Below are 20,899 nucleotides of genomic sequence, written 5' to 3' on the forward strand. Positions count from 1 at the left end.
TTTTTCAAAATACTACACTGTGACTGTTTTAGTATCACTCTTTTCAACATAATGTAGTATGACTTTTCATTGTTTTTTCCAACTTTCTATACCATGACTTTTTTATCACTTTTTTCGACATACTATACTATGACTTTTTACGTTATGCTATACTATGACTTTTTATCATTCGTCGCAACGTACTATACTATGACTTTGTTTTCAAATTTTTTCAAACTTACTGTACTATGACTTTTTCGACATACTATACTATGATGTTTAAATCAGCTTTTTAAACATAGTACACTAGACTTTTTTATCTGTGTTTTGACATGCTATACTATGACTTTTTATCACTCACATACATACATATAGAAACATACTGTAGTATGACTTTATTTTGTTTTTTCCAACTTACTATCCAAAGACTTATCACTTTTTTCAACATAATATACTAAGGCCTTTTTGATCACTTTTTTTGATAAACTATACCATGACCTTTTGGACATGCTTACTATGACTTTTTTTGACATACTATTCTAAGGACTTTTTGATCCCTTTTTTTGAAATACTATGCTGATGTTTCTATCTCATTTTCAACATCATATTCTATGATTATTTTCAACATATTATACTTAGATTTTTTATCCTTTTTGTCGACACACTTTACAATCACTTTTATATCACTTTTGTTGATATTCTATGCTATGACTTTTTTGAAAGGCTATACTATCCCGTTTTCATCACTTATTTTCTAAATACTATACAGTCACTTTTTTATGACTATTTTCGACATACTACAATATGATTTTTTATCACTTTTTCCAATGTACTATACTATGACTATGTTATCACTTTTTTTGAAATACTATGACTTTTTTAAACATCCTACACTGTGACTTTTTATCAGTCTTTTCAACATACTTGTAGTATGACTTGTTATTGTTTTTTCCAACTTACTATACTAAGACTTTTTATCACTTTTTTGATATACTGTACTGTGACTTCTTTCAACATACTATACCATGACTTTTTTTTGACATGCCATACTATCCCTTTTTTTAGCACTTTCTTCGACATACTATGACTTTTTTATGCCTTTTTTAGAACTTTCTTCAACATACTATGACTTTTTTATGCCTTTTTTCAACATGCTACACTGTGAATATTTATCACTCTTTTCAACATATTGTAGTGTGACTTTTTATTATTTTTTCCAACTTACTGTACTATGACTTTTCTATCACTTTTTTCCACATACTATACTATGACCTTTTTCAACATAATATACTAAGGCCTTGTTGATCACTTTTTTGACATACTATACTATGACTTTTTGGACATGCTTACTATGACTTTTTTTGACACACTATTCTAAGGCCTTTTTGTTCACTTTTTTTGAAATACTATGCTGATGCTTCTATCTCATTTTCAACATCCTATTCTATGATTATTTTCAACATATTGTACTATGATTTTTTATCCTTTTTGTCAACACACTATACAATCACTTTTATATATTTTTTTGATATACTATGCTATGACTTTATGACATGCTATACTATCACTTTTTCCTTACTTTTTCTTCTAAATGCTATACAGTCATCTTTTTATGAATATTTTTGACATACTACACTATGACTTTTTGTCACTTTTTCCATTGTACTATTTTGACTATTGACTATTTTGTAACTTTTTGTCACTTTTTCTATTCTCTTTTTCTTTTCTTGATTACTGTCTATTTTCAGCATGCTATATTAGCACTTTTTATCACTCTTTTCAACATAGTGTATGACTTTCTTTCAATCATTTTTTCCGACTTCCTATACTACGACTTTTATCAGTCGTTTCAACCTACTATACTATGACTTTGTTTTATAATTTTTTCCAACTTGCTATACTATGACTATTTAGTGACTTTTTTTGTGACTTTTTCCTTTTTCCATTTCTTTCTTGATTACTGTCTTTTTTCAGCATGCTATATTATGACTTTTTATCACTCTTTTCAACATACTGTTTGACTTTTTTTAATCATTTTTTCCAATACTTCTTATACTATGACAATTCCAACGTACTATACTACGACTTTTTTATCACTTTTTTCAACATGCTATACTATGACTTTTTTCTAAATACTATGCAATGATGTATTTATCTCTTTTTTGACATCATGTACTATGATATTGTAAATCACTTTTTGACATACTATAACTTTTTCAAAATTCTCTGCTATGACTTTTTTTGACATACTATATTTAACTTTTTCATTACTTTTTTCGAAATACTATACAATAACTTTATTATGACTTTTTTTGTCATGCAAAACTACAATTTTTTACAATTTTTTTGATTAAGTATACTACGACTTTTTCATTACCTTTTTGACATACTATACTATGACCTTTTTATGAGTTTTTTTAACATACTATACTATGACTTATTTGACATGCTAAACTATGACATTTACATCACTTTTTTATCACTTTTTCCGTCGTACTGTACTATGACTATTTTGAAATACCAGACTACAACTTTTTATCACTTTTTATATATTATATTATTATATATTATGACTTTTTTGACGTGCTATAGTATCACTCCTGTGGCATGCTACACTATGACTTTTTATCAGTTTTGTGGACATACTATACTATGACTTTTTATCACTTTTCCATCATACCATACTATGACTTTTTATCACTTTTTCAGCATACTATTCTGACTTTTTTGACATGGATTTCTATCACTTTTTCATCATACTATTCTAACTTTTTTATCATTTTTTCCAACTTACTATACCATAACTTCTTTCAACATATTATACCATGACTTTTTTGACATGCTATACTATGTCTTTTTTTGCCATACTAAACCATGCCATTTTCATCACTTTTTCCAACATGGTATACTATGACTTTTTATCACTTTTTTGACGTGCTATGCTGTGACTTCGTTTTATAATTTTTTCAACATACTATTCCCTGATGTTTTTATCACTTTTTTTTGACATACTATAATATGACTTTTTACGATATACTATACTATGACTTTTTATCATTTGTATCAACATACTATACTATGACTTTGTTTTATAATTTTTTCCAACTTACTAAACTATGATGTATTTGTCACTTTTTTTGACATAGTATGCTAAACTTTTTTATCTCTGTTTTGACATGCTGTACTATTACTTTTTTGACGTACTCCACTGTGCCTTTGTGCATTTTTATGAAATGCTATGCTATGAAGTTTTTATCACTTTTTTGACATACCATACTAGACTTTTTTATTCCTTTTTAGATATACTATATGACTTTTATCGACATAGTATATTACAACTTTGTATCCCTTTTTTTGACATACTATTTTATGACTTGTTCGACATGAAATAATAGGACTTTATCACTTTTTTCAGCATGCCATACTGTGACTTTTTTTTCACTTCTTTTGAAATACTATATTATGACTTTCTCGAAATGCTATACTATGGCTTTTTTCACCTTTTCTGACATACTGTAACTTTTGGTAAACTACTGCTGTAAATAAATTGTGGCACAGATAGGCAAAACATTTGAAACCATATAATTTCTTACTCTTTATTATGCCTCCTTCCTCCCTTTCCCTCTGTTATAGCTATTTATAATGCTTTGGCTGGTTTCCATGTTTATTCAAGTCATATTTACTTAACTATTCTCATTTCACTTTCTTACGCAGTTCTGCCAGCAATCCAGTTTAGCTTTAGCAAATTAGCTTTTCAGCATTCACAAGCATTTTTGCAGGATACACTTTTTTGTTTGTTGTTTTTGCTACTCCTGCAGTGCCCTGTATATTGTGCAATTTACACTGTTCTTTCATGTGCACTACTGACAGGTAAGTTTGTCAGATACACAACTAAAACTGAATAAAATTGGTTTAAGTAAGCATTAACGTTACATAACAGTGGTCAACTTGATATATCATCCCTTTATTGAGAATACCACACATCCATGATAAAATGATAGGATGGAGGAGTCCATCATTTCAAATCAAAACCTCCAAGCAAAGAAAAAGAAGAAGGCTTATTTTCCTTTTTGAAAAAGGTTTCTCTCCTTTGCCACAAAATGAAGGGCCATCATTCAACATTCATTTGCATCATTGATTTTGGTATGAGGTTTAAAAGTTTTACAGAACAAAAAAATTATGAACTGTAATTTTTTTTTTAAATGTTCAAGTATATTTTCATTTTTTTTCTTAATTTTTGCATAATTCTTCAGAGGAGTCAGGTGTTTGCAGTCAGTGTAGTGCGTCACTCCCCATCTCTGCTCAGTGCCCTGAAACAACACAATTACTTTTTTATAATTACCACAAAACCTATTATGCTTATTACACTTAATTAATTATGAACAGCTTGACTGATAATGTATTATCATACAAATTCAAAACAGCACAGTCTTCAGGATGGGGCAGCGGCAGCAGCAGCAGTAGTAGCCATGCTTCCCACTTTCTGCGTGGCATCTTTCTTTGCCTGGTGGGCTTGTAGCACAGCAACGGCTTCTTCCACCTGTACATACATGAAATCAAACATAAATAATGAAACAGCGTGTTCTATGGATAACGCACATTTCAGAATGACAATATGGCAGAGAGAGAGAGGTAAAAGTACCTTTGAGCGTAGAGATTCTTGAGACTCCAGCATATGCAGCAGTTCAGAATTGTCAATCTCCAGCAGCATGCCAGTGATCTTTCCTGCCAGGTTGGCATGCATGGACTGAATCAGTGGGAAAAGACGCTCGCCTATTTGGAAATAAATTGAGAATGAATCGCCATAATAAAAACTTAGAAAGATTACAGTTCATTTCTTATAATACAGAATTCTTACCTAGCATCTGTTTCTGTTCCTGAGGGGGCGCAGCAGCCAGCATGGAGGCCGTGAGCGGCTCCTGACCCTGAACGTGCACAGCTGGCTGAACCTAGAAAGGACAGATAAGGGCAATAAAAAGGTTATGTAGGTTTGGGGGATTTATACGACACAACACAACACGATGTGACTGGTCCTTTGCCCATACCTGCTGCAAGGCAATAGGTTGCACCACCTGGGTGTTGGGGTTACGCACACCAGTGGCGTATTTGTAAGGCGGCATGGCACGGGGGCCGGAGACTCCCATTGAGGGTCGAGGAGCCATGGCCTGGCCAGATGCTGGCAGAGAGGAGGCAAAATTGAGCAGAATTCTGTGTCTGGACAACCTCTACTGTTTATGTAAGATCAGTAACATTCTTAAGCCAGAGCCAATGAGCTAAAGGTGATCGTTTGGGTCAATTGTCATTAGTGAACACACCTCGTGGGCCCTGTGTGCTGCCACTAGGACTCATGTGTCTCAGGTTGGCGCGTGGTCCGGGCTGACGCAGCGAGTTGGGAATCCCTTGGAAACCACCTGGGAGTGTTAGAAGCAGAGACTAAAACAATGGGATGCAATACAAAACTTATATGAAAATGTATACATTTAAACAGGTCCATTACAGTTAACTATTTACAATAGATAACTGAAAGCGTATCAAAGATGTGCATTTATCATATAGTGCCACATAATCACCTTGACCTCTGCCACCTTGTTGCTGCCATCGGGGGTTGGGTCGTATTTGGGCCATCTGATTGGGTGCATAGTATGTAGTTCTATTCTGGGCCTGCTGAATACAAGTAAGTGACATTTATATATTTATGGCATTAAAGTCAGACCCTCCGGAAACTGATGTAAATGCCTTTTTAATTGGTGGCATTTTACTGAAATAAAAAGGAAACAAAGGTTTTCCTGAAATGCAGTTCAAAAACTTGGAGTTGTTGGGAATCATCATAGCTTTCCAGACATTCTAAATTTGAATAAAGTACGTTAATTTTAGAACTTTTCCAAAAACCTAAGCTAGCAGGCTAAAAAGCTTCAAAGAGCTGAGAGGAACTGTAAAGTCAGCTGATAATTATTTGTGGCTTTGTACTAGGAGCGATCCCTTTTCACATTACACACAGTCATCCATTTTTTTAATTAAATATCATAGCCACTTTAAAACATACTATCTTCTTAGACTTTGATTCTCTCACCTGTGGCACAGCTGGCATGAAGTAGCCACTGGTGGGCTGGAACTGATTAATGATGGCGTTAGCCGGCATAGCCCTCATGCCAGCGATACGCTGCATGTACTGGTTGGTGAGGTGGGCTTTGCGCTCTTCTTTGCGCTGAGCGAGAGCCACATAGAGGGGTTTGGAGCCAACAATGCGTCCGTTCATCTCAGTCACGGCCTTGGTGGCTTCTTCGGGGGAGGAGAAGCAGACAAAGCCGAAGCCCTTGGAGCGACCCTCCTCTAGCATCACCTAATATAGAGACAGATTGTGTTTGGGTAACTTCAAACACACAATATTGTCAATACTGTTGCTATATTCACATTGCAGTGCATTATCTGTTCTCTATTGGTGATGCATTGCAAGATCTGTTTGATCATTCTCACCTTTGCACTTGTAATAGACCCGAATGGAGTGAACTCCTTACGCAGTTTCTCATCATCTATGGTGTCATCCAGGTTTTTAATATAAAGATTAACACCCTAAAACAAAAAGACAGAAAATAATGATACATCATAGCAGCTTCTTTGACATTAATAGGTTAAAATTTAAGATTTATTTGATTAATTAAGGGCTTAGTTTTTACAGACCTGATAACGACTGATCCTCTCTTGTTTCAGAAGCTCAAACTTCCTCTTCAGCTCCGCCTGCCGCTCCATCTTCTTCTGGGCCCGGCCCACAAACACAGTCTTGCCGTTAAGTTCGGTGCCATTTACCTCTTCGACAGCCTTTGGATGAAATTATTAATATCAGAGAAGAATTACCAACACAGAACAATCACTCAGTACATTTTCATGAGGCCAAAGTACCTTGTTAGCATCCTCATGTTTCTCATAACTAACAAACCCAAAGCCTCTGGATTTGCCAGTGGGGTCTTTCATCACCTTCACACTGAGTGTTTTACCTGCAGAGGATAAAGGTCAGATAAAGGGGATGTCAGACCACATTTAAAGTTTGAAATTATGCCGGTGAATTAATCCAAATTTACCGTATTTGTCGAAAACCTCCTTCAGCTGCTCATCATCCATATCATCCCCAAAGTTCTTGATGTAGACATTGGTAAACTCCTTGGCTTTGGCACCAAGTTCAGCCTCCCGTTCCTTGCGAGATTTGAAACGACCCACAAACCTGAAGATAGAGGGCGGGAAGCAAAACACACTCTTGTATAACAGTCCTGACAGAAATGAGAAAACAAACCAGGATCCATCTCTTTTGACTTCCTTTTGCCGATCTAAAAAAACTCTTGATCCGGTAGAAGACAACCTGATCACACACGCAAGATAAATAAAAGAGAGCACATTCTTTTTTTTTTTAAACAAACAGTGACAACATCCACAAAACAAATTCATAGCTACATTTCATTAAGTGACTCATCCTTCCTTGGGTAACCAATAAAAAAAACATTCAACTGCTGTTAATAACACCAGGGGCAGGCAGATATGTTGGCATGCTAGACATCACAGTGACAACCATCCTAATTCTTGGTCCAAAACTTGATGAGCAGGTGGACGGAGAGGGATGGAGGAACAGAGTCTCACAGTACAAAGGAAAGCTGAGGACCAAATTATCTTATATACCTTGCTATGACGACCTCTCCCCTTCCGCCATCCAGTATTGCATTCCTGCATTCGATCCATCACTAAAACACACAAGCTTGGTCATACACACACACACACACAAACAATCCAAGACGGGTGACCAGCGAGTGCACAAATAAGGCAAAAGAATAGGCGTCTGGTAGGAAAGACAAGAGTAAGTAAGAGTTTTTAGTTTGTTATTTATCAGTTCAGAGGTCATCTTCATACTTGCGGTAGAGAGAGATGGGTTTATTAATCAGATTATTCACACATAAACTCACCAATTGAATAGCACACGATAAGTCAGTTCACTCAAAACAAGTCAGTTTGGTACACACAGTATAACACCATCTGATTCATATCAGCTCTAACCACATTCACCGGAAGCTCAAAAAGTACTGTGCTTTTAATATTATGATAACTAAGTACTGTTAAAATTATTTTTAAGTCCAAGCTAAATTCTTCAACTTTTCAAAACACTACCAACAACGAATTTCACTTTGTCCCCAGTTCTTAAATGATCAGACACTCACACCTTGCGGTCATTCAGAAGCATGCCGTTCATCTTCTCGATGGCACGATCAGCAGCATCCTGGGTCTCAAAGTGAACAAAAGCGTATCCCTTGGAGCCATTTTCGTCACAGACCACCTGGAGCAGAGGAAGACTCATGCGTAAATATGGATACTGTAGAGAGGAATCAATACACATGCAGGCAGTTTCTTTACTTGAACGGTCCCATTTTAAAAATATCCAAAAAGCACCATGTCATGGGACCTTTGAAATCTTGGGAAATACGTTGATTTGGGTCCTTGCTGAGAGTTAGATGAGAAGATCAATACCAATATAAATCTCTCCTCTAAATATGAAGCTTTAGGCAATTAGCCTAGTTCTGTCCGAATTAACATGTTTACTATAGTTTATTTAATCCAGTGTAAAAGCCTTATATTGTGCTTTTACAATTCAAATGTCACTTCAATAAGCTAAACATTCATTAGTGAGCTTTAGACTGTAAATGTGTTTTGTTACCTTTGGACCAAGCCAGGCTAGCTGTTTCCAGTCTTTATTCTAAACTAACCAGCTGCTGGCTGTAGTTTCATATTCCACTGTCGGACATTAGTAGTACTGTTCTTCTCATCTATCTTTCTGAAAGAAAGAAAGTAAATGTATTTTCCAAAATGTGGTAGCATTGCTACAATGCGACCAGTTTTTAGTTGGAACTAGGAGAGATCACGTATGAGTTTACATGAGAATGTTTCAAGTTGAACATTTTAAAATTTATAATGTAATTTAAGCATCATTTGTGTGAAATCTCCAAACAGGAACATTATTTCCAAAAGTGGAAATATATATCGCATAACAGAAACATCTTCCCGTTTTAAAGTCCCTCAGTCATATTTATGAAAATTGTACCTTGCAGGAAAGGATGTTGCCAAAGGCAGAGAATGTGTCGTACAGGGCTTTGTTGTCAATGGACTTGTCAAGGTTCTTGATGAACACATTGCCCACTCCAGACTTCCTGAGGGAGGGGTCTCTTTGGGACCACATGATTCGGATTGGCTTTCCTTTTACCACGTCAAAGTTCATGGTGTCCAGAGCTCTCTCAGCTGAAGGAGGAATTGCAGAGATATAGATGGAAAGGTCATTAATCTCAAACAATATCAGACACTACCATGTAAGCTACATATAATACTTCCATCTATTATTGTCAATACATGGACTGTAGTGCTTTCACACGAGGAAGTTCTATTCTATTCCAGGAGTGGTTGTTATAATGCAGCCATCCCTTTAAACCATAAGCACAGCGTAACATACCAGAAAAATAACATGAAGTTACAGTAAAGTGTATTAGTCAGTTTGCCCTCCTGTGCAGTTTGTGCTACAATGGAGACCTTCAGCTGTCAGCCCATTAACAAGGCACAAGCTGAGATACTGCAGTAGACCATGTGGCTGATGAGCAGTTGGGACAAGTGTGAGGGGCAGCTGCAGTGGGCAAGCTGGGAGCATGTCGTCCTTCTCTAACTCACCACATGCCGCTGGGCCATGTCCCACCTAGGCCAGTTGCAGCAGCAGTGCAGCAGGCTTAAATTGTGGCTTAAATTGGGGTGTTAAGATGTCATAGCTTTAATTTGCTCAAATCATGCCAGTTTAATTACTAGGGGTTCAATTTATACCATTTCTTTCTCAACATGTATTGGTTTAACTCTAATATAGGCTCTAATGACCATATTTGTGCACATGCCAAAACATCCTTTGTTCAGTCACTCTACAGTAACACACACACACACACACACACACACACACACACGGCTTCACAGCTAAAAGTGTCTGGTAAACAAAAGGGAGCTGCCTTGCGTCTGCTGGCATCAGCAGTTTAGCTTGCAATTGTACTTCACAGCCCGTGTGTTAAGAGAAGTTGTATGACTGTTGTCAAACATGTGGTCTTCTGGAAGATTCAGAGTTGGAATTGATAGTTTAAAAAAAGCTAAAGCAATCCATGTAATACATAATTATCTGTATTTGTTTGGGATGTTATTTAGAATGGTAGTGAAATAGTGTGGTGAAATGTTGACAGGGTTGATATACTTGTTAACCAATTCTTTAATGTTAAGAAAACTTAAAGTATTACAGCCAGGCAAATTTTGGGCTGCTCAAAAAGATGTTCTATATTTAGAGAGGGGTCCTGGGAGGTATGTGCTGGCTTGGAGTGTGAGTAGAGCATTCTCTACTATTGATGGGGAATAGAGACTCAAAAAGAATGCTCAGATGAGCAACACTAGGTCTTGTGAGTGTTGACACAAACAGACCAACCTTGACTATTGCCTTACTCTGCATATCAGATGCATTAACTAGTTATAATTAATTACAAGCAGCTAGCTATTGCCCCACAGGCACATGCTAGGGGACTCCATTTAAATACCCAACAGCTACCACCCCCCCATTTCTAGACTTCCAATAACAAATGGTGTTGTCACTTCTTCTTGGGTCTTCTTACATTTACATGAGTGAGTGATACCACCTTTCTGGAAGTGAGCCAGTTGTAACCTATCGTTACTCAAGTGGTGGTAAGCAACTTCAGCACAGATAAATTGTGACAGGTGTTTAACGTTGATACGTTGATAAGCAAAGAAGTCCACACAATGTATCACAAGGCCTCCAAAGACAACCACAACACCTGCTACTATTGCTCAATGCCTTGATACCAGTTTAAGTGGTTAATATATGACACATAAACCAACTATGATTTGGATAATCCTCAGTTAAAAAATAAATTAGGATAAAATTCAAACCAAAGTTATTTAATATTAATGCACGTACCAGACAATACACATAGACATGTCTAAAAGGCAGTGCTGGGATTATTATTCAGCTGTGCTTGTCCCTTTTCTTGCTTTCAGTGAACATGTACCGACAGAGGGCAATGGGAATAGTTTCACTCTAAGGCCCTTTAAATAGGAGCAGAAATGGGTCATTGGGCAGAATAAGTGAGATCTGCTAAAATGTTTCTTTTCCTAAATGATTGCTACAAAAATTACTTATAAGTACAGATCAGACTGCATGTTTGTGAGGGCTTTAACTGGTAGTTATTTTGTATTCAACAACTGGGGCATGCTTATTTGGGTCAAAAGGAGTGCGCCAACCAGTCTGAGGAACTGATTGTCTTTTTTAGACTGCATACATATCACTTGATAGTTCAGTTAAAGTCCAGTGCTTTACACTGCAGCTTGTTCTGATTTTGCATTTGGTTATGCAGACAGTTGTAGCACTGACAATGAAAACACATGGTGGCATTGTCAATATTTAAAGGATGATGCTTTCTGTTGCATCTTAAAGCTGTATGCAAGTAACATGATCAAACTGCACAGTGATCACTTCTCATGTTTCAATTCTTACCGTCAGCAGGTTGAGAGAAGTTGACATAAGCGTATCCGAGGGACCGCCGGGTGATCATGTCTCGGCATACCCGAATAGAGAGCACAGGTCCGGCTGGGCTGAATTTCTCATACAGCATAGCCTCCGTGATATCGGGGTGCAGGTCGCCAACGTAGAGAGAAGCCATCGGATAACTCCCAGCCGTCGCTGTGTTCATATCTCGGACTTCGCAATAGAAACGAATGAAAGGCTATCCTTCAACACCAGAAAATGCTTGAATGACCTGTATTCGAATTGCGCTTCAATTCTCACCTAATTGCCTAAGAGACAGCTGGCTCTCTGGTTCAGCTTGAGAAACCAAAAATTACGATATTAAAAATGATCTCTTCTGAAGTATTTTTTCCTTTAAATAAGCTACGCCAACTTCGGGTAAAGCCGGCCTCTTGTTTCTGTATTTTTGTAAATTAGTTTTGCTTTTTTTTTTTAAGATGTTTTTATTTCTTTAGTTATTACAGTTGTACTTGTTTTTAAGATTTTGTGGATTTTATATTTTTTTATTTTTATTTTTATTTTAAGTTTTTCAAGAACAGTGAGTTAGACACTCACGGTTGCTTTGTGGCCGGGGAAAGAGACTGCGTGACGAAAAGCGTGGGCACTTTATAGAGAGTGGCAGAGTGGTCAGGGTCATAACATGGGATAGGAAAAAAGGAAACACTGCGCATGCGGTGTAAAAGAGAGCACATAATACCGTCCCAACCACAGAGCCCAGCTCCCCACAGCGACATCTGGGTGGGAATACAAAAGGCGTCACACAAGCCTGTGGACAGGGTTGTTGCCTTCTGCTTACCAAATTGTGTATAACATTGAAACAAACACTGGATTATGTTCAAATACATTTATTCAGGTGAAGTAGGTTTCCTCAGAATAGTTATGAAGACGCAATTATTCTGCTTTGTCCATCCTCCTGAGGATAAAAGATTGAGAAATGTACTCATGGTCACATGCACCGAACATAGCTACTCACATTACAAGATTAGTTAGCCTACCTCAACAGATCCAAGAAAATTGAGCACAGCCCTCTCCGTCTAGGCTCCCGTTTTCTTTTCCTCCCAAATCTTTCAATTACCCAGTTTCCCTCTTGCTGTCTTATCACTTCTTCCTCAAAACTCAGGGAGTGTAAACCATCTGTGCTTTTGGAAAACTTAAGTTTTGAGTGAATTATTGGTTGGGCATCACTTGGTTCTTCTTTGGGCATCACATCAGTATCTGGCTGCCCACATCTCATTTGGTTATGATCATTCTGGTTTAGGACATCTACATAAACCATCTCATCTGTCAAAGGGACCGCAACCTCTAGTGGAGATAGTGTGTTAAACATTCCAGATCTTCTAAAACGCTTCCTTTGAGATTCCTCTGCAAAACCTACTTTTTCCATTTGTGAAGGCATCGCCAATCCATCAACCAGTGTAAGAAGATTCAGATCCCACATCTGGCCTTCACTTCCTAGCTCATTTGCACTTTGACCTTCCTTCTCATTCGTGAGCGTATCCAGAAGAGGCTCCTTATCTGCCAGCAGTCGCAGCTCAGGAAGATCATTTGCTACGGTGTTGCTTGCCTCCAACTTAAGTGTCAAATTGTCTTCGGACTCAGAACGGATATTCTTGCTGTATTCAGCATCTTGCACTTGTCCAGGTAGCCGAAGGGTCAGTCTGCCACCTGGGTCCTGACTAACAACCACCACCACACCCTGAAGGGGCCTTGATACAGAAGTTCCAGAAACAATTGAGTTCTCACTGGTTGCACCATGAGACCGTATGGCGTCTGTTACAGGAGCGCTGGAGGTTTCTTGCGGTTCAGAAGGCTCAGGATTTGGCTCTACAAGATTATCTACTATGACAAAGGGGCCAGTGCTGACAGTAGCCTTTGTATCTGAAAGGACAAATTTAGTGGCATTAGAGATAAGAAGTCCCATTTATTGTTGCACCTTTTCACAACATAAAGCACTGACCCTCAGATAGGTGCCTGGCTGACAGGCCTTTACACTTTGAGCTACAGCACTCGCACACCTCTACATTTCCACTTAGGTCCTCCCATCTGAAAGAGAAAGATCTCATTAAGTAATGAAAAATATCACAAAAATACAGTGGCATGCATTTACAAATACCTTGACTGGAGCAGGTTATAGTTGCAGGATTTATAGCCAAAGTTCACATCCTGGTCTGACATGAGGACACTACAGTGGATGTACAGCTACAGAGGATAGAGCATTCACAAGGTCGTTCAGCTGAATAGCAGAAACATGTCAGAGCAACAAATTCAAACTCACCTCAGAACTGAGATAGGATGTGTTCAGAAGTAAATTAACCACATCCGCTCTGTCGGAGGCCACAAATTGTACAATGACATGGGAAGAATCCAAGGGGGCTGTACATCTGGTAGAGTGTAATGGCATCACAGGTGATTAGAACAGCATAGACAAACATTACAATCAATTCCTGACTGGCGGCTTTACCCTTTGTTCATTATAAGTGCATGTTTGCGTCTAGTCCGAGGCTCAGGAGAGGCAGAGACAAAACAGGACTGAATGAAAAGCCGCTGCTCTGGCCTCGTTTTGGCAGAAACCTGGAGATTGACAACCTGGCCTCTTTTGTAGATATTAGACTCGGCACTGCTGGTCCAGGATGCTACAGGAACAGTTAAACAGTTTGTGTTACTACATATTAATCAATCCTGCCTAACGGCATTTCTGACTCATGTTACTACTCACGATTCATGGCTTTAATATTAAAGATGTGTCCGTTCTCAGGAAATGCTTTTAGAGCAAAGACGCTTGAATAGGACCTGTAAATACATGCAGTCTCCTTTAGTTTGGTTATTTGTTACAACTTAAATTATTCAACAACTCAATAGAGGCACCTTTTTGGTATGCAAGATATGTGCACTGTGGAAGGAGTTTGCCACCAGGTGGGGGGAGGTTTGTTGAGATTCAAGTGGAGAGAGTTGGTGAACATTACCAAGCCATTCTCTATCTGTAAGAGTATCAGAAAATCTTTGAAAAGCTGTGGAAATAAGTAGGCTGACTAGGAAAGAATTTGGTCAACTCACCACAGGTGTAGTTCCACACTCATCCAAACTGTAAGTGAAGACAAATTGGTTTGGTAGCTCTTTGTTGCTATTGCAGCCATTACCCAACTGTAGCTCCTCTCCAGTTAGCATGCCATCATTGGATCTCTTATCAACCAGCAGAGTTAGCTTAGATTCATCGCAAAACACCTCTACTCTGGGAACGATCGTGATGGGAGGTAATTCAGCGAGCATGTGAAAGTCAGGGCTCCGAGTTCCCCAAGATTTAAAGATGGAGTCAAACTGAGTGTACTCAAAATTTCTTTCAAATGGAAAAGGCCTGATGTTGTTGAAAAACTTTGGAACACTTTGGAAATTTGGGGCATCCTGCTTTTTTATAAATGATTGAGCAGCAACTAATTGTCCAAGAAAAAGGCAAAGAAATATCCCCATTGTTCCCATTGTAAACCTCAAAGTGGGCCAACCACTCTGACTACCCTCCTACCCCAGGTGAGTCATTAATAAGGAGAAGTGGCAGGAGGGACAGGTGCAGACAATCCAGCCAACGAGGCTGCCATGTGATCATGATGCATTCAGATGAGACACAGCCAGTGCAGCCTGTAATGCTTCTACACTATTTGTGTGTTGTATTGTGAGGCAGCTAAGAAAAACTAAGTCATGGATTTTAAATCCTTTATACTCTGTCTAATGATGCCTAAGTCAGCCATAACTGTGGCATGTTTTATGGTATTGTGCTGGTATTGTAATCCCTACAAATAAAATTGTGCACACGATAGAACATTTTTTTTATTGTATTTATGTGGAAACCAGGTCGCATTTACGTAATTAAAGGACTCAAACCATTACAGAATCAGGGTGGCTAACTCCATGTGGCACCATGGTGGAAGAAGTCTTCAAATAGTTACTTAAAGTAAAAGTATAAATACCACAGTGTAAAATAGTATGTCACATCATAATAGTTGATTTGTATTTTGCATTAACAATTGACTATTAACTAAATCTTTTATAGTCTTTTACTAGACAACATTTGCCTTTGAAATGTAGTCGAGTAAACGTCTCTCAAGCATGGGTGCTCAATCTATTTGCATGTGTTTATAACTTTTTTCCCTCTCTTTTCTCGTACAGTGAACGCACATCGGGGCGGAGTTTCTGAACAGGTAGGCGGAAGATGAAGCCTGTGACTCCGCAGGTGAGCGGCAGTAGAGGAACCCGTGTTAGACAACGATCCATCAAAAGTGGGATCTCAAAAAGCAGAATGACCTTAACACAACTTGTACATAACATGATCTAAGTGGACATATCACCATGGTAAATTCAGGTAAGTTGACTGTTATTTTTGTTTTACTAAAGTGACAGAATATGTGGGCATGTTGCGTGTCAAAGTTTTTAGGCGTGGTCTGTGCAGTCGTTAACTGAGCTCAAAAAAGAAGAGACTAGCAAACGTAGCCTACATTTTTTTCAGGTGTTTGGACGACGGAACTCAAAGTAATAACTTAGTTTTTGTGATAATTTTATATAAATGAAAACCTTTCCAACTAATTGGGTTGTTGAACCTGGTTTGTTAGGAGTTAACTAAATAAAAGTGAAACTTTTTGGGGTAGCTGTTGCATAGGCTTGGCTAGGATTCATGATTATGGGCTGTTGATAGGTCAGATATAGATCCATATAGATCCAGCTTAGTATGGGTCCCACACTGTCCATCTTGTCATTGACCTAAACAAATTAAAGTAGCAGACATCACTCACCAGAATGAAGGACACATGCTGTCCCTGTGTAAGTATAAAAAAGTATAGTATCATATATTAAGTGTGATAATGTGTTCATTCACTACATGAATATGTAAATAAAATGAATATTATAGCATACATATATATTAGGGTCTGTACATGACAGCAACAATACGTTATATTATGTGTAGGCTACTTGACTAGCAGCAGATTAACAATATTATGACCAAAACACAATTTGAGTTGAGTCAAGTTTTTTTTCCCAAAGCACCCAGCTAAAGGCTTAATGAGACAGGCCAGTAACAGAGATGTTTTTCTACCTGACCCCTCAGGCCAGGCAAATGTGAACACCCCACCCAAAGCATTGTCCTGTCTGTTCAGAAGGGGCTTACATGGGCCTTTATGGGTATGTGTGCTTCACCTTTGCTCAGAAGAAAGAACTAAAATAGTATCCCCGTCTCTGAATTGTCACCATAGCTGCAGCATTTTGCAGCATGCATTGGGTGAAATCTTCAGGCATCTCTGCAGGGGTTGGGGATAATTGTGGTTAATCCTAAAGCGTTGTCATGGTGTGCTAACCACTGGCCCGCTTTCTTTTTGCTTCACTGAACCCACAAGCTCTCAATGGTTTACATTTACAGCTCGTAACTTGTAGCTCATTTCAGATCACATTTAATAAAGTTAAATAAAACTGTGTGTGCTGTAATTTTGTCTTGTGTAGAATGTTAGTTACTGCACAGGTGCGCACACGGTTGTTATTTGAATATTCTAATATGGGATTAAAGTCCTGAGCTTCAGTCTGACAATATCGACACAATGTAATAAACAAGTTGTTAATCTATGTTAGCAGAGGTCACTATGCTCAAAGCTAAAATTAAGATAATGAAGTCAAAATAACATTTCTGCTTCTTCTAGGAGTATGCTGTGCCAGCCTCAAGGACAACAATGCCCTGATGAAGATGGGGTTGGGGCTGGTGCTGGTGGGCCATGTCAACTTTATTCTCGGAGCACTGGTGCATGGCGCTGTGCTCAGGCACATCAACGTGCACTATCAGGCCCGGAACACGGTGTACGCCATCTCTGATATCATTGCTATTGTGGCAGGCTTGTTGGTAAGTAGTGCAAACACACAATATACACAATGAACTTTAAAAGCAAATTGAGATTTACCAGCAGGTGGTGGTTTTAAATAGTTATAGCCTCACCAAACTGGAAATGTATTTACAAGTGTTCTGCTGGGAGCTCCATATTTAAAAATAATGTTGTGATGCAAATCATTAAATAGCTTAAATCTGAGTAGTAATGTTGTATCATCTGTATCTGTGATACTGTTTTTTTTTTTTTTGCTGTGCCCCTTAGGGAATTTTTTGTGGAATAACTGCCATTGTCCTGTCCAAAAACAAGAGAAACAGGATCCTGGTAAATACTGTTCCCCTCTCTTTTGCACACCTTCTCCCTTTTTCATTTAGCACTCACATCTGCAATTTGCTGGCTCCTGTTAGAACTTGCCCTCTGTTTTTGATTGAGGTTGTGTGTTTACACATGGAAGAAGATATTTAAATAGGTAACATAAATGCAATTCATTCAAATATTTGATGTTGTTCCTCAAAAGGTGGACTAGCTGGGATTTCTATTCCATATTCCTAAAGCACTTCTCTCTAACATCAACTTGACATTGTAAAGCATGTTATCTTACATGAGGAAAATTGTCTTTGACATACTAGGTTATGGGTTGTGTTTTTAACTACTAAAATACTCATGTTGTGTTCTCCTTGTAGCAGTGGGTCTTGTTGGTCTTCAGTTTCCTGGCAGGTCTCATGGCGTTTGCCTCCACCATGGGCTTGTCAGTTTCTATGGTGACAGCCATTATTAACAGTGGACAGGGCCTGCTAACACACTGTTTGAATTCTGCTCTTGATGTCAACTCCTTCAGCATCACAAATGAATGCCCCTTTGACCCCACCCGCATCTATGTAAGTTGAAATATTTATCCAACAGCAGTTTGTTGACCAAATGTCCTTTTGCACGGACATGTCCACCTTTTACGTACTGTCCGGGGTGTGGTTTATAAATTCATGAAATTATCTGTTTTTCGCGGACCCATTAAGTTTGTACTTAAATTTACTGTCGCTTTGCACACAACACTACGGTACTTTGTTGCGTGACGTAATTCCCGAGAGGCTGCTTTGTGGGGGCTCTGCGACGCTCCCATACAGGGAGCAGATCAGAAAGGGAACACATGCAGGGAGCAGATCAGAAAGGGAACACATGCAGGGAGCAGATCAGAAAGGGAACACATGCAGGGAGCAGATCAAACAGCGGAGCAGCACTGCACAGAAAATGCGAAGCGTAAGTGCAGCTTCACATTTGAACTGCAAAAAAAACGTTCCGTTTCGGTCGGGTCAAGTGGGAGGCAGAGTGCACCGTGTGCAAAGCTAGCACATTTGTTTCAGTGTCTAATAAAAGTGCTGGAGATCTCAAAGCTCACATGGACAGCAAAAAACCTTGTCTTTTTTTAAGGTTTTAAGAGATATTTAGTTGAAGCTGACACAGAATAGGTCATATTTAAAACATTATTCCATATTTATTTATTTTTAAAGAGCTATTATTCTGTTACAGGTTGTTTTTTAATATATATATTTGTTACAGGTATATTTTATTACATAAGTTATTTTTATACCATTTAGGCATAATAAGCATGTTCATTAACCTCTGAGAAGGTTGTCTGAATTTGTGTTTTTAGGCTGGCCAAGTTTCCTCTTTTTTTGGGAAATTTCAAGTATGGTCACCCTATTTCATAATGACTTGCATTGCTGCAGAAAAGAATGAATTCATTGATCAGAGGTATATGTGCTGTCAACTTTTTTTGTCAACCAGGGGACCACATTAATTCTGTGGGTGCCTCTCCTCTTGATGTCCGTGGTGGAAACGGTGTTCTCTTTCCGCTGCTTTGCTGCCTGTACTTCATTCCTCTACCTCTGTCCGTGCAGGAAGAGGCCGAGCCAGACCAGGAGGGTAAGCTGCTGTCAGCTCAGACTCTGTTGACTATGTTAGACCTAGACGTAAATGTAAATGGGGAAGTGATGTATACTGTCAATTTCTAAAACCCTCAAAACAGAACTGAAAAATCCATACAGCTAAAGGGACCAATAATGTATTGGAACCTTGCTTCAGAAAAGGAGAAGTGTCTATATATTTACAAGAGAAACCAGCACTTCCCTGCCAGACTGACATTTAGAATGACGTACTGAACAATACTGTTTGAGGTTGCATCAAATATCTTTAAAACAAAAACCTAATTATTTACCTATTATAATAAATGGCTTAGTAGTAGCACAGCAGCAATAAAAGGTTTTAACAGTAAACAAACCTGGCTTCATTATATCCACCAACAAGCAATGTAATGTTGAATGTAATAGAAGCCAGTGGTCTAGACCTGCTGACAAGGCAAACCTGAACAGAGCAGTGTGGTAACTGTGTCCCTCCTCTCATGTGCTCTGAACATTATCACATGGTTGGCTTGAAGTAAACAAACAAAAGAAGCCCACATCATAAACAGTGGCTCAGTTAAAGTACCATCATTGGATTTATCAACATATGCTACTCACAAATGCTTATAAAAATGTACAAATGCAGTGTTTTTTTACCTACCTTTACAATAACATTTCAAAAAGTCAATTAACTTTACTTTTTAGTCTGAGAAACATTTGTCTACTACATTGTCTTGACGGACATGTTTTACCCGCCCAGCCATTCCTATACACAGGCATATTTGTGGTAATTTGTTTAACATAAATTAATGTTGAATACAATGTGAGAATTGGCTTTTCAACCTGTATCCAATGATGAAAATTTTCGTTTTGCTAATACTTGTTAATGCAATTAAGCTCTTTTTTTTTAAATGAAATTCATGTAATGTTTCAGGTGCGTATCCAAAGACCTGATGAAATGCCATCATTGCCTCCAGCACGAGATCCAGAGTGTGACGCTGAGCCTGTGGAGCAGGATGAACTGCTGAATGACACTGCAGTGGAGCAGAGTGCGTGGCTCTGAACCAGCTAAACCTAATGAATCGGTTGCAAACTGCTGGGCTTAACTGGATAAAACACATCATCTGGAAGTCGTAGTGAGTGTCTGTTACATAATAAATATTCGAAGACATTTGTGGGACTGCAGTCAGCAAAAGTAATGGCATTTTATCTGATAAAAATACTGCCGTTGGTTTTAAAAAAACATGTCTTGTTAGTGTACTGCGAAATGTCAAAATGCTGAGCATCTGTATCTTCTACATTTTTTTTTTTAATGCATGTATTTTCATCAAACCAGCCTAAGCATTATTATTAACAATCTGATTTTGAAAAACTTTACATAACTCTCTTGGGCACTTTATTGTTAAGTGTGATCAGTGAACACTGGGGGTCTGACAGATTTAAATGACATTTTTACTCATGTTTTCAGAATACAAATATATATACACACACATACACACACAAATGGATTCTGGTGTTTGTCTTGCTTCCCATTTTACAGAAAACTACACTCTGGAATCAAAACCTGACACCAGCGAGTGATG

General features: G+C 38.2%; 3 protein-coding genes across 6 annotated transcripts in view; 1 reads left to right on the forward strand and 2 right to left on the reverse strand.

Moving 5' to 3' along the window:
* Positions 1 to 3,922: 3,922 nt before the first annotated feature.
* Positions 3,923 to 20,899, reverse strand: part of pabpc4 (poly(A) binding protein, cytoplasmic 4 (inducible form)) — a 34,233-nt gene continuing 17,256 nt past the window's right edge. The window contains exons 3-17 of the mRNA XM_034857730.1: positions 11,537 to 11,788; positions 9,056 to 9,249; positions 8,178 to 8,293; positions 7,056 to 7,195; positions 6,877 to 6,971; positions 6,658 to 6,795; positions 6,454 to 6,549; positions 6,050 to 6,319; positions 5,550 to 5,640; positions 5,295 to 5,390; positions 5,025 to 5,155; positions 4,838 to 4,928; positions 4,622 to 4,752; positions 4,391 to 4,519; positions 3,923 to 4,289 (exon numbers count right to left, since the gene is read on the reverse strand). Of these exons, the coding sequence (XP_034713621.1) occupies positions 4,412 to 4,519; positions 4,622 to 4,752; positions 4,838 to 4,928; positions 5,025 to 5,155; positions 5,295 to 5,390; positions 5,550 to 5,640; positions 6,050 to 6,319; positions 6,454 to 6,549; positions 6,658 to 6,795; positions 6,877 to 6,971; positions 7,056 to 7,195; positions 8,178 to 8,293; positions 9,056 to 9,249; positions 11,537 to 11,732 (1,893 nt within the window). The 5' untranslated portion in view covers positions 11,733 to 11,788 and the 3' untranslated portion in view covers positions 3,923 to 4,289; positions 4,391 to 4,411. The remainder of the gene's footprint in view (positions 4,290 to 4,390; positions 4,520 to 4,621; positions 4,753 to 4,837; positions 4,929 to 5,024; positions 5,156 to 5,294; positions 5,391 to 5,549; positions 5,641 to 6,049; positions 6,320 to 6,453; positions 6,550 to 6,657; positions 6,796 to 6,876; positions 6,972 to 7,055; positions 7,196 to 8,177; positions 8,294 to 9,055; positions 9,250 to 11,536; positions 11,789 to 20,899) is intronic.
* On the reverse strand, positions 12,399 to 15,086 carry zpcx (zona pellucida protein C). Of its 3 annotated transcripts, XM_034857728.1 has the most exons (11): positions 14,621 to 15,086; positions 14,432 to 14,544; positions 14,283 to 14,356; positions 14,028 to 14,199; positions 13,842 to 13,947; positions 13,680 to 13,765; positions 13,524 to 13,609; positions 13,019 to 13,444; positions 12,649 to 12,979; positions 12,562 to 12,614; positions 12,399 to 12,479 (listed from the first exon to the last, which is right to left on the reverse strand). In XM_034857728.1, exons 1-10 carry the CDS (start codon positions 15,038 to 15,040, stop codon positions 12,563 to 12,565), a joined length of 1,866 nt encoding a protein of 621 aa, XP_034713619.1. In that variant the 5' UTR covers positions 15,041 to 15,086; the 3' UTR covers positions 12,399 to 12,479; position 12,562. The 3 variants fall into 3 exon arrangements, with proteins under 3 accessions (XP_034713619.1, XP_034713617.1, XP_034713618.1); XM_034857726.1 differs by having other exon boundaries at positions 12,649 to 13,444; XM_034857727.1 differs by lacking the exons at positions 12,399 to 12,479; positions 12,562 to 12,614 and adding an exon at positions 12,538 to 12,557 and having other exon boundaries at positions 12,642 to 13,444.
* On the forward strand, positions 15,742 to 20,574 carry tmem54a (transmembrane protein 54a). Of its 2 annotated transcripts, XM_034857734.1 has the most exons (7): positions 16,585 to 16,663; positions 16,711 to 16,732; positions 17,242 to 17,438; positions 17,686 to 17,745; positions 18,105 to 18,299; positions 19,204 to 19,341; positions 20,251 to 20,574. In XM_034857734.1, exons 1-7 carry the CDS (start codon positions 16,613 to 16,615, stop codon positions 20,377 to 20,379), a joined length of 792 nt encoding a protein of 263 aa, XP_034713625.1. In that variant the 5' UTR covers positions 16,585 to 16,612; the 3' UTR covers positions 20,380 to 20,574. The 2 variants fall into 2 exon arrangements, with proteins under 2 accessions (XP_034713626.1, XP_034713625.1); XM_034857735.1 differs by lacking the exons at positions 16,585 to 16,663; positions 16,711 to 16,732 and adding an exon at positions 15,742 to 15,917.

The sequence above is a fragment of the Etheostoma cragini genome, chromosome 20 (genome assembly GCF_013103735.1).
Source record: "Etheostoma cragini isolate CJK2018 chromosome 20, CSU_Ecrag_1.0, whole genome shotgun sequence".
In the NCBI taxonomy this organism is placed as follows: domain Eukaryota; kingdom Metazoa; phylum Chordata; class Actinopteri; order Perciformes; family Percidae; genus Etheostoma; species Etheostoma cragini.